The following is a 14,015-nucleotide window of genomic DNA, read 5'->3' as shown; positions in this document are numbered from 1 at the left end:
TACCATTTGACGTAGATTGCATATTCTAATCCATTTTATAAACACAAATAATTAATCAAGACAGTTTAAATCTAACCAATTTACTGTTTCCCAATAACCAGCGTTGTCAACTAAGTTAATGAAATGAGCTGTCACTGGGTTGTAAGCCAACAGGTGTGTTGCAGATTTCCTCTGTGAGGACTCAGTTTCCGTCCATTTTTTTATCCAGGAGCTGACTGTAGAATTATACAACAGGGTGGAACTAAGTGTTACAACCATATAAACATACTGGGTTTGTCGACTAGAACATTTGGTCTCTTAAAGCCTCATATATTCAACTGAAGTGTAGTTACTTCTCAGATTAAGATTCTTTTACTTCTTTAACTTAAATATTTGTGCATATCTTTATATGGTAATGCAGAAATCTTGGATACTTCTAATATCACATCTTCAAAATTAAAAATATACTTTTTGAATGATATACCATATGTACACATTACATTTGGCTTAAATAAGTTTTGAGAAGATTTGTAGCTCAGGTTGAGGTTTTGGATGTAGGTTTGCTTGCTGAGCTGGAAGGTTCATTTCCCTACTAGGTAACATTTTCAGTGGGCCTCAGGCGAAGCAATGCTTGTCCTAGGATGGATGTGTTGTCCCAGTCGAAGTGGTGTCCTTCCTCATCCGTATGTGAGGATACTAGTGAGAGAGGGTCATGTCTTTTTGTGGCTAGTTGGTGTTCACGGATCCTGATGGCTAGTTTTCTGCCTATTTGTCCGAGGTAGTATTTGTTACAATGCAGCCAAACAAAGACATGCACAAGAATTCCTAGAAGCATGGCATTCCAACCGGAACTCTATCAACAAATACATCAAGTTAGACCCCATCTACCACACCCTAAGAAAAGGATCAGGAAGTGACTTCACTCCAGGAAATAACATCAGCACAAGAAATGTCATCACCAACCCAAAGAAACCCAAACATATAAATAGAAATCAGGAATTTTCAGCATTGCTTCGCCTGAGGCCCACTGAAGATGTTACCTAGTCGGATAATGAAATGCCTGGAAATGAACCTTCCAGCTCAGTGAGCAAACCTACATCCAAAACATTTGGTTTAAGTTTGGTAAAGTATATAGCACTGCTGACTACTCACTATCTGGTGGAACCCTCATTTTGTGAGGACAGCCTGAAAAACTCCGGTGATGAGGATACAGCCCAGTAATATGTCCACTGCCATCACAGCCTGGAGTTGGACACTTTGATTCTTTTTTGTCACATCTAATAGAATCTGTAAAAGTCAGAAGAGCATTAACAGGGACATAACTAACAGAAGTACATCCATTCAGTCAAGCCCTTCATATAATCAATAATCTGAACATTTAAACATTGCATTTGAGGAATGGGAACATTAGGCAGTCAGAACTGTGCAGGTATTGGGATAAAATGACATGTTAATAAATATTCCTTAATTAAACAATATTTGACAGAGTTTATGCTTTGCTTGAGATCAGCAATCTGGGTACAAATTGCTCTTGAAATTTTGTCAGTTTTTGAATTAACTTTATGGTGTAACTTTCCACTCATCATTTACATATACAAACATAAATTAATCTGTTAACTAGCACTAACCATCTTCCTTTGGTATATAAGGGTTGTGTTTGCTTCCAAGAAAAACATTTGTTTACATATTTAGGCAGTAAACAGAAGAAATTTAATTATTACAATTGCAAATGAGGTTAATACAAAGTTTATTCTTAATAAGTTTCTAGTCCATCACTATAAAAGTCAGATTTTAAATAACTGAAAATTACTTCAAAGAACTCGAGAGAAGTATTTTATAAAGAACCACTTACCAGTGTGATTGTTATACATAAGTCTATAGATGTATCACCTGATGAAGGAGCGTCGCTCCAAAAGCTAATGTGCTTCCAATTAAATCTGTTGGACTATAACCTGGTGTTGTGTGATTTTTAACTCTATAGTTGTAGTTCAATATAGCCTTATGGTCAGCTCCATAATGCAATGCTGCAAGTTACTGAAATTTCAATTTACTTTATGATAATATGACAAGGTTTTGGTTGTCTTTTTAGAGAATTCTTCTTCCATACGGTGTAAATTTCAATTTGTTATATTTTGGGAATCAAAAATGAATTGAAGGTATTTCACATGGAAGGACAGAAGGTTAGGGTTGATAGTTCAGCACAGATTTGATGGGATGAAGAGCCTTTTCTCTGCTATGTGACTATATGGTGAATCAATCTCTGTAGGTATTGTTGTGAAATGTCAGGAGTGGCATTAACAGAGAGTCATTAAAAGGTGAATTGACAGGTATTTGTAAGCATCAGAGAAAGCAGCAGAAAGAACATTCATTTTGAAGATCCACTTGCAAGGACAAAAGATGATAGCATACAGTTCTCTATCACTCCTTAATAAGTGACCCAAACACATAAGTGAATTGTATAAAACTTGGAATTCAAATCTTCATCTGCAGAAGTGTAAGGGAGTCTGTGCGTCATCTTGCAGTGATGAATGGTTTCAATATAATTATCATGGGGAGGTAGTGGTGCAATCCAGAGGCCCAGTTTAATCCCTTGGTGAAATAGATTCAAAATCCCTCATTGTTATTGGGGAAATTTAAGATGAATTAAGAAATCTGGAATATAAGGCTAGTCTCAGTAATGGTGACGAGGCCAATTATCATTGTAAAAATCAATCTGGCTCATTAATGTCCTGTCAAAGGAAATCTACCATTCATATCTAGCCTACCTAACAGTCCAGACTGACAGGAAGAGAAGGTGAACAGAAGATCCGATAGATGTATTCAAAATTGAGAAGTCTGGCCAGGTTAGATAGGGAGAGACCTCTGCCACTTGTGAAAAGATAAAAAATGAAACAATGCAACTGTAAGCAATTGGCAAAGAAACAAAAGTTATACAAGGCAAAACATTTTCATGCAGTGAATGGAATGAATTGCCTGACAGCGTGGCACAGACAGGTTCATTTGAGGCACTCAAAGAGAAATTAGGCAGTTAATTGAACTGGAAATATGTGCAGAGTTATGGGAAGAGCAGCATTAAGTAAACTGCTCCAGTGCCATGTGCTAGTCAGAGCAGAAACAAAAGACTAGGCAGAATGAATGGGTGGCTTGAGAAATGGTGCAGGAGGGAGGGGTTCAAAGTTTTGGGACATTGGGACTGGTTCTGGGGGAGCTGGGACTCTTACAAATTGGACAGTCTAAACCTCAGCAGGACTGGAACCAATGTCCTTGGGGGTGCTTTTGCTAATGCTGTTGGGGAAGGTTTAAACTAATGTGGCGGGGGGATGGGAACCAAATGACGAGGTTAGTGGACAGTAATCCAGATAGGGGGTAGTAAGTAAAGCCTGTAAGGAACTAGATCATGAAGTCAGCGTGAGTTAGGGGAAGAGTCGGCAGGGAGCAGACGATGAACACAAAGGGAGTGGTGATCTGAGGTGCTTTTGTTTTAATGTGAGAAGTGTAGTAGGTAAGGTAGATGAACTTAGGGCTTCGATTAGTACCTGAGAGTATGATGTTATTGCTACTACTGAGACTTGGTTGCGCGAGAGTCATGATTGACAACTAAATATCCCAGGATATAGATGCTTCAGATGGGATAGAGAGGGAAGTAAAGAGGGTGGAGGAGTTGCATTACTGGTCAGAGAGGACATCACAGCTGAGCTATAGGAGGGCACTATGGAAGATTTGAGCAGTGAGGCAATATAGGCAGAGCTCAGAAATAGGAAGGGTGAGATAGAAGGACAAATATGTTATCAGATTACAGCAAGGTGTAGGAGCAACAGGGATAGGAGATTTTAATTTTCCCAATATTGACTAGGTTTCACTTAGTATTAGAGGTCTAGATGGAGCAGAATTTGTAAGGAGTGTTCAGGGTGGTTTTCTAGAGCTGTGTATAAATAGTCCAACTTGGCAAGGCACCATACTGGACCTGGTATTGGGGAATGGGCCTGTCCAGGTTGTTGAAGTTTCAGTAGGGGATAGTGATCACAATTCCATAAGTTTAAGAATAGTCATGGACAAAGACGAGAGTGGTCCTAAAGGAAGAGTGCTAATTTGGGGAAAGGCCTACTATACCAAAATTTGGCAGGAGCTGGGGAATATAGATTGGCAGCAGCTGTTTGAAGGTAAATCCACATTTGGTATGTGGGAAGCTTTTAAAGAGAGGTTGCTTAGGGTTCAGGAGAAATATGTTCCTGTGAAAATGAGGGATAGAAATGTTAAGACTGGGGAACCATAGATGACAGGTGAAAGTGTGAGAATAGTTAACAAGAAAAAGGAAGCGTAGGTTCTAGACGACTGAAGACAGATGAAGCTTTGAAAGGATATCGGGAATGTAGGACAAATCTGAAATGAGGAATTAAGAGGGCTAAAAGGGTCATGAATATCTTGAGCAACCACGATTAAGGAAAATCCCTAAGCCTTTTATTCATATATAAGGAGCAAGAGGGTAACTAGAGAAAGGGTTAGCCCACTCAAGGAGAAAGGACAAAAGTTATATGTGGAGTCAGAAAATGGGTGAGATTCTTAATGAGCACTTTGTATTGGTATTCACCAAGGAGAGTGACATGACGGATGTTGAGGTTAGGGATAGATGCTTGTTTGCTCTCGGTTAAGTCAGCATAAAGAGTGAGGAGGTATTGGGTATTCTAAAAGACATTAAGTTGGACAAGTCCCCAGGTCCAGATGGGATCTATTCTAGGTTGCTGAGGGAAGCGAGAGAGGAAAGAACTGCGGCCTTGACAGATATATTTGCAGCATCCCTGAACACAGGTGAGGTCCTGGAGGACTGGAAAGCTACTAATGTTGTCCCCTTGTTTAAAAATAGTAGCATGGATAATCCAGGTAATTACAGACCAATGAGCCTGATGTCAGTGGTAGGGAAGCTACTAGAGAAAATACTGAGGGATAGGATCTATTCCCATTTGGAAGAAATTGGCTTATCAGTGATAGGCAATATGGTTTTGTGCAGGGAAGGTCATGTCTTACCTACTTAATAGAATTCTTTGAGGGTGTGACAAAGTTGATTGATAAGGAAAGGGCTGTAGATGTCATATACACGGACTTCAGAAAGGTGTTTGATAAGGTTCCCCATGGCAGTCTGATGGAGAAGGTGAAGTCGCATATGGCCCAAGGTGTACTAGCTAGATGGATAGAGAACTGGCTGGGCAACAGGATACAGAAAGTGGTAGTGGAAGGAAGTTTCCCAAAATGGAGACATGTGTCCAGTGGGATCCATTCTGGGACCACTGTTGTTTGTGATATACATAAATGATTTGGAAGAAGGTATAGGTGGTCTGATTAGTAAGTTTGCAGATGACACTGAGATTACTGAAGTAGCAGATAGTGAAGGGGACTGTCAGAGAATATAGCAGAATATAGATAGATTGGAGAGTTGGGCAGAGAAATGGCAGATGGAGTTCAATCCAGGCAAATGCGAGGGGATGCATTTTGGAAGATCCAATTCAAGAGCGAACTATGCAGTAAATGGAAAAGCCCTGGGGAAAATTGATGTACAGAGAGATCTGGGTGTTCAGGTCCATTGTTCCCTGAAGGTGGCAACACAAGTCAATAGAATGGTCAAGGAGGCATATGGCATGCTCTCTTACATTGGACGGGGTAGTGAATACAAGAGTTGTCAGGTCATGTTACAGTTGTATCGCCAAACCCTAACCACCCGACTCCTGGAGGAAGAATGCCTCATCTTCTGCCTTGGGAGGCTCCAACCACGTGGAATCAATGTGGATTTCACCAGTTTCCTCATTTCCCCACCCCAACCTTATCCCAGATCCAGTCTTCCAACTCGGCACTGCCCTCATGACCTGTCCTACCTGTCCATCTTCATTCCCACCTATCCACTCCACCATCCTCTCTGACCTATCACCATTACACCCATGTTCATTTACCTATTGCACTCTCAGCTACTTTCCCCCCAGCCCCATCCCCTCCCATTTATTTCTCCAACCCCTTGACTCACAAGCCTAATTCCTGATGAAGAGCTTTTACCCGAAACGTCGATTCTCCTGCTCCTCGGATGCTGCCTGACCTGCTATCCTTTTCCAGCACCACAGTCTTGTCTCTGATCTCCAGCAACTGCAGTCTTCACTTTCTCTTACAGTTGTATAAGACTGATGGTTTGGCTGCATTTGGAATACTGCTTATAGTTCTGGTCACCACATTACCAAAAGGATGTGGATGCTTTGGAGAGGGTGCACAGGAGGTTCACCAGGATGTTGCCTGATATAGAGGGAACTAGCTATGAAGAAAGGTTGAATAGATTAGGATTATTTTCATTAGGAAGACGAAGATTGAGGTAGGCCCTGATTGACATCTTCAAAATCATGAGAGGTATAGGCAGGGAGGATAGCAAGATGCTTTTTCCCAGAGTGGGGACTCAATTAAGAGGGGTCTTGAATACAAAGTGGGAGGGGAAAAATTGAAGGGAGATATTCATGGAAGGTTCTTTATGCTGAAAGGGTACGTAAAAGTTGGTGGGTGCCTGGAATGCATTGCCAGTGAAGGTGGTAGAGGTGGGCACGATTGCATCATGTAAAATGTATCTAAACAGATTCATGAATGGGCAGGGAGCAAAGGAATACAGATCCTTAGAAATTAGGTGATAGGGAAGACCAAAGGTCCCAATCTCGTGCTGTAACTTTCTTTGTTCTGACTAAATAAACAGAGCTGAACAGAGAATTATGTCAGAGTATCCTGTCTAATTTGTTTAGATTACTTACAATGTGGAAACAGGTCCTTCGGCCCAACAAGTCCACACTGACCCGCCGAAGCGCAACCCACCCATACCCCTACATTTACCCCTTACCTAACACTACAGGCAATTTAGCATGGCCAATTCACCTGACCCGCACATCTTTGTGACTGTGGGAGGAAACCGGAGTACCCGGAGGAAACCCATGCAGACAAGGGGAGAACATGCAAACTCCACACAGTCTGAGGTGGGAATTGAACCCAGGTCTCTGGCGCTGTGAGGCAGCAGTGCTAACTGCTGTGCCACCGTGCCACCCACATGTGCCACCGTCCATTTTGGCATTTACACTTCACTCATGTGTCCACCTTTCTTAATCAGATCCTTTTCTTCTCTCATATATCTTCACTTATCAAGATTTTCCTTAAATGTATTTTAAGACGTCTCTGCACTACTCCACTGGAAATTCCAATGGAATCATAATGGAGTCAATATTCTTGTCCATTGTTATGAATCTCTGTTAGTACACCAAAATTTGCAGTTGAAGAAAGCATAAATAAAAGTTAAAATTAAGAGAGATAAATATAGTAAAACAAAGATTCTCTGGAGATTTGCTTGATTTTCCACCATCTCCATCTCCTGTGCACGACATAAGTGTGAGCTCTGGATAAATTTAAAATCTGCTGCAGAATGTGTAATAAAGTTGTCTTCTTAACTGGCAAGATGTTTGTACCACTGATGAGAGAGCATTATATCAAGTTGGCAAATAATTAATATTGTTAAATAGAAGCTTTTGTAATAAAGCAAAAGTATTTGTGGCCTTTCCCTAAGTGCCCTTGAACTGAGTAGCTTGCCCATATCATAGGGCAGTTAAGAAACAATGGCATTGTTGCAGCATAGGAGGAGGCCATTCACCCCCTCATGTCTGAGATTACTTCCTCTGAGCTCCTAACTCCCTAAATTCTGCTTGTGGGACCTCATCCCCATTTTTTACCTATATCATTGGTGCCTATATGCACCACAACAACTGACTGTTCACCTTCTCCTCTGAGAATGTCATGCAACTGATCTGAGACATCCCTGACCTGGAGGCAACATGCCATTCGGGAGTCTTGTTTTCAACCACAGAACCACCTATCTTCTCCCATATAATTGATCCCTGTGACTATAGCCCTTCCACTGTTTTACCTGCCCTTCTGTACATCAGAGCCAGCAATGGTACCATGAACCTGGCTACTGCTGCTTTCTCCTGGTGAGCCATCTCCCCCAACAGTTTTGGAGGGAGATGACCGCAGGGGACACCTGCACAGTCTTCCTGCTCTTTCTCTGCCATTTGGTCACCCATTCCCTTTCTCCCTCAGCAATCCTAATCTACTGTGTGACCATTGAAAGTGAATTGCAACGAGTGGAAGAAATACCTGAATGCTCCTGAATTGATGTTGTAACAACTGTTAGCAAGAATAAATTTTATGCATGGCTTTCTATAATCCTACAACTAATAGTTGTTGACAATAGGAAATTAAATATGCACATAAATATCAAGGGGATGAATTTCTATGGGGTTTTCTCTATGGTATGCTCTAATTCTGGATGAAGAGCTGTGGAGATTTGGGCCGACTGCATTGATGATTATATCATTTTTTCTAACCATTTCATAGCAATTTTGCCTAAATAATGATAAATGATTTAGAGAAAAATCACAGAAATCCACATTTAATACGGCAGTTTATTCACTGAATATTGAATTACCAACTTGTAAATTTGAATGATAGGCATGAATGGTACTAAAACTCACCTGCCTTGACTCAATTTAATTAATCTGCCATTAAAAAGAAGAAGACATGGCAGTAAAGCATTCTATCTCTGAGGAAAGAAATATATTTCAAGATTAATTCTACATTCCACCTTTCACCAGCAATGACTTTGGCTCTGAGAAATAGAGGTCATGGACACGCCAGTTGAAAAAGATAACATAAATGCAGAGCAGTCTAAATAGAAATGAATCTAAAAGCATGATTTGAAAACTAATCCTAAAAACATGAATCAAATGCAGTTTACCTTTGCTAGAGTAATTCTTTCTGATTCCTGTGTCAATGATTTTGCAATGTTGTCTCTCTGCAGTTAGCTTGCCTAGTAAGATGCTTTCATTTCCCTTGTGTGTTCCCTTTATGATATATCCCTGCTCTGCCTGCAGAGCAATAGCCTGTTCCAGAAGACTTAGGTTTCCCTTTGCTGTGTCAAAATCTTCTGTACCTTCTGTGGATGTAGAAATCTGAGATGCACAGTCATCATCAGTTCTTGGAGACCCAATCTTATTGACAGAAATGTTTGGCTTTGAATTTTGTGCTTCTCCAATATTGTTGACACTGTTTTGGTAGGCAGTCTCTTGTGAGATGACTTCTATCATCTCAATTTCCTTCCCTCTTGCTTCTGAACTGTTCGTCGATTTACAGCCCAGGTTATAACCATGGGCTGCAAAGGGTTTTAGGTTGCTCATGTTAGATGGTTTTCTTAAATCTTGGGGTTGCTCACAGTTTTCATAAATATCTTCAGAAAGCATTTGATTCTTTACTCCACAAGAATAATGCAGTATCACTTCTTTCTCACATGCAGGTGACTTATCTTTAGTGAAAACTACAGACGCATGACTTTCATCTGCATCACTTTCCCCCTCCAAAGATTGGACCCCACTGTCATTTAAATTGCTTTCAGCTGATCTCTGGATTGCTGCATCTTCTGCTATTTTCCCCAGATCCTGAAGTGATTTAGCTACCAACTCCTGGTAGCTGTTAAAATCATCACTGTTATTATTGGTATCTTTTTCTGGAAGGTCCATTTGAAGATCTTCATGTGCTGATTGCAGAAGTCTGTTTTCTAGAAAACAAGAATATTGTTAGAAAGTTTTAGCTCAATAAAATCAACTTCTCTCTCACATTTCCCTCATTAATCTTCTGAACCTGCGAATACTTGATGGGAACTGATTCTCCAGCTTGACGGTACCTTGCGCAGCAGCGGCTATCCATCATGTATTAGCCTTGTCAGTATTGTTGTGTTATGTTTCCACCGCAGAGGTCATAGTCAAGTCTTATCCTGCCTTCACCATCATGTACATACATGGTCAGTAATCAGGAATAAAAATCAGGATTGATTTTTCAACAGTTTTAAGGTCAGTGATCAGAGACCAAGTAATACTGTGCTGTGATCAACCAATTAAATATAAATGGGGACTGTAAACCTGACCTGTGCGACTCAATTCCTACAAGGATAGGATATTTATCTATTTTCAAATGATTGGAAATTTATTACAAGAAGCTCAAGGGGATAGAAGTGTATAAAGTAATGGGAGGGATTTAGTAAGGAAATGAGGAATAAATGATTTCTGCGAGTTAGTAGCTGGAGATCATAAATTTGAGATCATTAACAAATGGACAAAGGCAGTAATTAAGAGAATTTATTTATACAGAGTATTGTTACAGGTGGACACAGAATTAACACAACTTTTAAAGTCATAAATGGAGAAATATTTGAAAAGGTGAACTTTAGAAGGAAAAAAGAGGTCTCCTGTAACATTGCAAATGGAAAGTGAAAACCAATTTACATCTTTAGGCGAAGTGGAGTTAGTAGGTCAGGGACTCCTGGAGCAGGATTTGCAGGCATAATTCAGCCTTCATTTTGAAATTATACTTTCATTCACACCATGCCTTTATTTGTTATTGTTTACAATGTAACAGCAGAATTTGTTGTGATTTGGGAAGTACAGGTAGTTGGCCCAAGGAGTTTCTCAATAAAAAGCTGAAAGATGTGAAACTGAGATATTTTAGTACATCCTGTAGTGGGAGGCTGTAACAGAGCAATATAACTATATATGAGCGCATAGGAATTTAACGTGAAAAAAATGTTATTATGTCTGTCACAGCAAAATGATAGCAGAATATAGGATTTTGTAACAAAAATGTGTACAGATGTAGTATCTTTAATACACTGTAGATTGAAGAAGGAAACTAAATTGGATTATCTGCCTGACTTTTCAGAAAATGAGAATAGATTTGATCAGCCAAATTGTTTCCTTCTGTGCTAAAAAAATACAGAACTCTGCTACTATTATTACAGCTAATTAATATTAAACTAGTATGGTTAATAAAGCTGAGGGCAAGCAACTTTCAATAACTTATCATTTTCAGCCATAAGCTATTCAAATATGTATAGGATTTATAGGAAAGTAGCATATAGTAATACATTTTATATATTGCGAAAAGTAAATCTAAATGTACCAAGTAACTATTATTGTTTCACACACAGAAGAATAATACAAATGTTTTTGGCATTATAGTTGGCAAAAGAAATGTAGCTATAATTCTCACTTGGAACTAGAAAATATCATGCAATACAAATGTAACCAGGTGTACACAATGGAAAAAAATGCATTTGATTGTACATGAATCATTTAATTGTTTTTAAATGTACTACATTGGCCACATCTGTATATTACTAATAGAAAGATTTTACTGAGTAAAGCACTAGAAAGCAACAATTACTATTGTTGCTAAGTTACACAGCTTTGATACATCTCTATTAGCCAGACTACTGGAATTGCAGATATTACAATGGCTTTTTTTATTACCCTACCAAAAACACTAAAGAAAAGGGACCTGCTTCAATAGAACATTGTTGAATTATTCAGTAATTATTTTATTTCGACTTACAATATATTTAAATAACTTACTTCTGAAATAGCTCTTGGACTGCAACACAATATGGGATATCTTTGCTATAATACCTAACAGGCGTCTGTTGTTTTACACTTCATCTATGTGTGTTAGAATCTCATCAGAGTCTTTACCCTCTTTGCTTTCTTCTTCACAGTCATTGCTAGGAGTATAGTGACGGGGTTTCATCAGCAGGGATTTTCTCTTGTTTACCGATGCTCCAAATTTCTGTTCTTGCATCTTTCTCTTTCTTGCCACAGAACAACTATGTGAACTTTAAAGGGAAAGGACATGAATGATTAAATATATTTCTTTTTTGTAAAATTAACAAGCTGTACAAATAATGTGATCTTTGAATACTATTACTGTACATTGCAGGATTGTCAAAACTGAGAGAATTTCTCCCTTACTATGTGGACAAACCAAGTGGCAACACAAGCATATTAAATGGTACCAGTTCAGAGTGAGAATTATCAGTAGGCCCATATTGTTGGTGAAAAGGGAAGCAATGGCAAGTAAATATCTTTGTTATCTTTTAGGTCATATGATGCATGTTTGCATGTAATTGTACCTAAGTACTAAAAAGTATAGTTTTCATATGTACCATGTTGTACATATAATACATAACATGTGTGGCATTTATTCACTTTGCAAGAAAAACCTTGACATCATAATATATTCTGAAGCTGAAGTGCTTTGGCATAATTCTCAGCCAATCCAAATCTCCCTTGGCAAATGTAATCTTGTTTTTAAAACATAAACATAGTTCTAATATTTACCTCTTTGGAATTCATTTATAATTCATAAAGACATATAAATTGCCCTCTCTAGTTTATATGCTACATGTGAATCAATATTATCAAACAATACAGTTGGAGACTATATGAGGTAAACAGTAATATACTGAAGATATTACTGAATGATATTTGTATTGTTTATACACAGAGCAAATAATATTCTGACCTTTGACTGAGCGTAAAGCTGAAATATAAAGATATATTACAAGAATTGACTCAGAACCTATAAAGACTGGAATGCATGAAATATGCAAAATATTTTGTAAATTACTGAACTGGATTAGTACAAGGTCAAGGTTTTCCCTTTATACAATTTACTTTCTTCCTACAAAAAAAATTATTTATTGCTGTTTAATTTTCTCATTGTGACTACACAATGGTTATTGAAATCTGTGGGAAATTTTGACACGTTACAGACAGTTTTAGGAAAAAATGTACATGCAGTGCAGTTTTAAGTGTTATGTATTACCAGTATTTACAGCTATATGGATTATATTGATTCAAGCTGAGTAGGCAGTGCTAATGGACTCTACTTGCATGGGTCACAGTATTCTCCAATGCCATGCAGACTACATCGGTAAAAGCCATCACACTGCCTGTTCATGAATCAAAATAAATCTGCATAACCACATAAGAAATTGCAGGTGAAGCAAACTATTCCGTCCACTGAGCCTGTGGCCATGGCTGATCTTGGAATTCAAATCCACGTTCCAAATCACTTCTTACATCCCCTAATCCCCTGCAAGACCTAAAATTGTCTATCCCAGTCTTAATGATATTTATTTTATTGAATGAGGAAATCTCCATCCTAAATGATTGTACCTAATGAAACTGTGCCTCCTTGTTCTAGATTCCCTAGTAAAAACTAAGTTAATATTTACCCTGCCAAGCCCTGTCATTTTCTTGAATACATCAATAAGATCACTTCCCATTCTTCTAAAATCCAGATAAATCAGTACTTGGCTTTTCACACCTGCCATCTAATGGATCAGTTTAGTGATCATTCGCTGAACTATCTGTTCCGTATTTCTTCCTTAAAAACTGTACAATGTTCCAGGTGTGATCCCACCAAAGACATGTACATTTGCAGCAAGAATTATTTATTCTTATTCTCCAATCTCTTGAAATACATTCCAGTTAGACTAAACATTTGGATTCTTTTTTGCAAGTATGGTCAAATCCTTCTGCATTGTGCCACTAGAAGTGTGCTCTGTGAATACATTTCTCTACCTTTACTTATACTGAAAACAGTGGGAACCTTCTTTTGTTTTGTCCCTGGGATATGGATATCACTGACAAAGCTAGAATTTGTTGCCCATTCCCACTCACTATTGAGAAGATACTAGTGTGCAATCTTCCTCTCGTCCATCTGCTTTAGATACACCTAAAGGAACTGAGGAACTGCTCTGAGGAACTGGGTTCCAGGATTTTGACTCAGCGACACTGAATGAATGTTGATATGTTTCTAAATTAGGATGGTGTGGAGCTTGAAGAGGACTTTGCAGGTAGTGATAATCTCAGAGGTATTCATTAAAAACAACAGAATAATTGTCTCAAATTGTGATATGAACAAGTAAAGACAGGATAGATAAAGATATGCAGATGGGCATTGTGGTCAGCACAGATGTGGTTGGTCAAAGGGCCTGTTACTGTGCTGCACTGTTTATTATCTATATCTTTAAATTATTTCCATTTATTGGACATTCTAGAACTAGGGGGCAGAGTCTAAAACTTAGGGCCAGACTATTCAGGAAAGCTACTGGGAAGCATTACTGTACATGAAGGAAAATTGAT

At 38.7% G+C, this 14,015-nt stretch overlaps 1 protein-coding gene across 1 annotated transcript in view; it reads right to left on the bottom strand.

Moving 5' to 3' along the window:
* st18 (ST18 C2H2C-type zinc finger transcription factor) overlaps positions 1–14,015 on the bottom strand; it is a 177,493-nt gene that overhangs the window by 133,720 nt on the left and 29,758 nt on the right. The window contains exons 2-4 of the mRNA XM_060824030.1: positions 11,559–11,698; positions 8,777–9,592; positions 1,132–1,266 (exon numbers count right to left, since the gene is read on the bottom strand). Coding sequence (XP_060680013.1) covers positions 1,132–1,266; positions 8,777–9,592; positions 11,559–11,698 — 1,091 coding nt within the window. The remainder of the gene's footprint in view (positions 1–1,131; positions 1,267–8,776; positions 9,593–11,558; positions 11,699–14,015) is intronic.

This window comes from Hemiscyllium ocellatum, chromosome 4 (genome assembly GCF_020745735.1).
Source record: "Hemiscyllium ocellatum isolate sHemOce1 chromosome 4, sHemOce1.pat.X.cur, whole genome shotgun sequence".
NCBI lineage: Eukaryota > Metazoa > Chordata > Chondrichthyes > Orectolobiformes > Hemiscylliidae > Hemiscyllium > Hemiscyllium ocellatum.
This window is presented reverse-complemented; position numbering and strand designations above follow the sequence as displayed.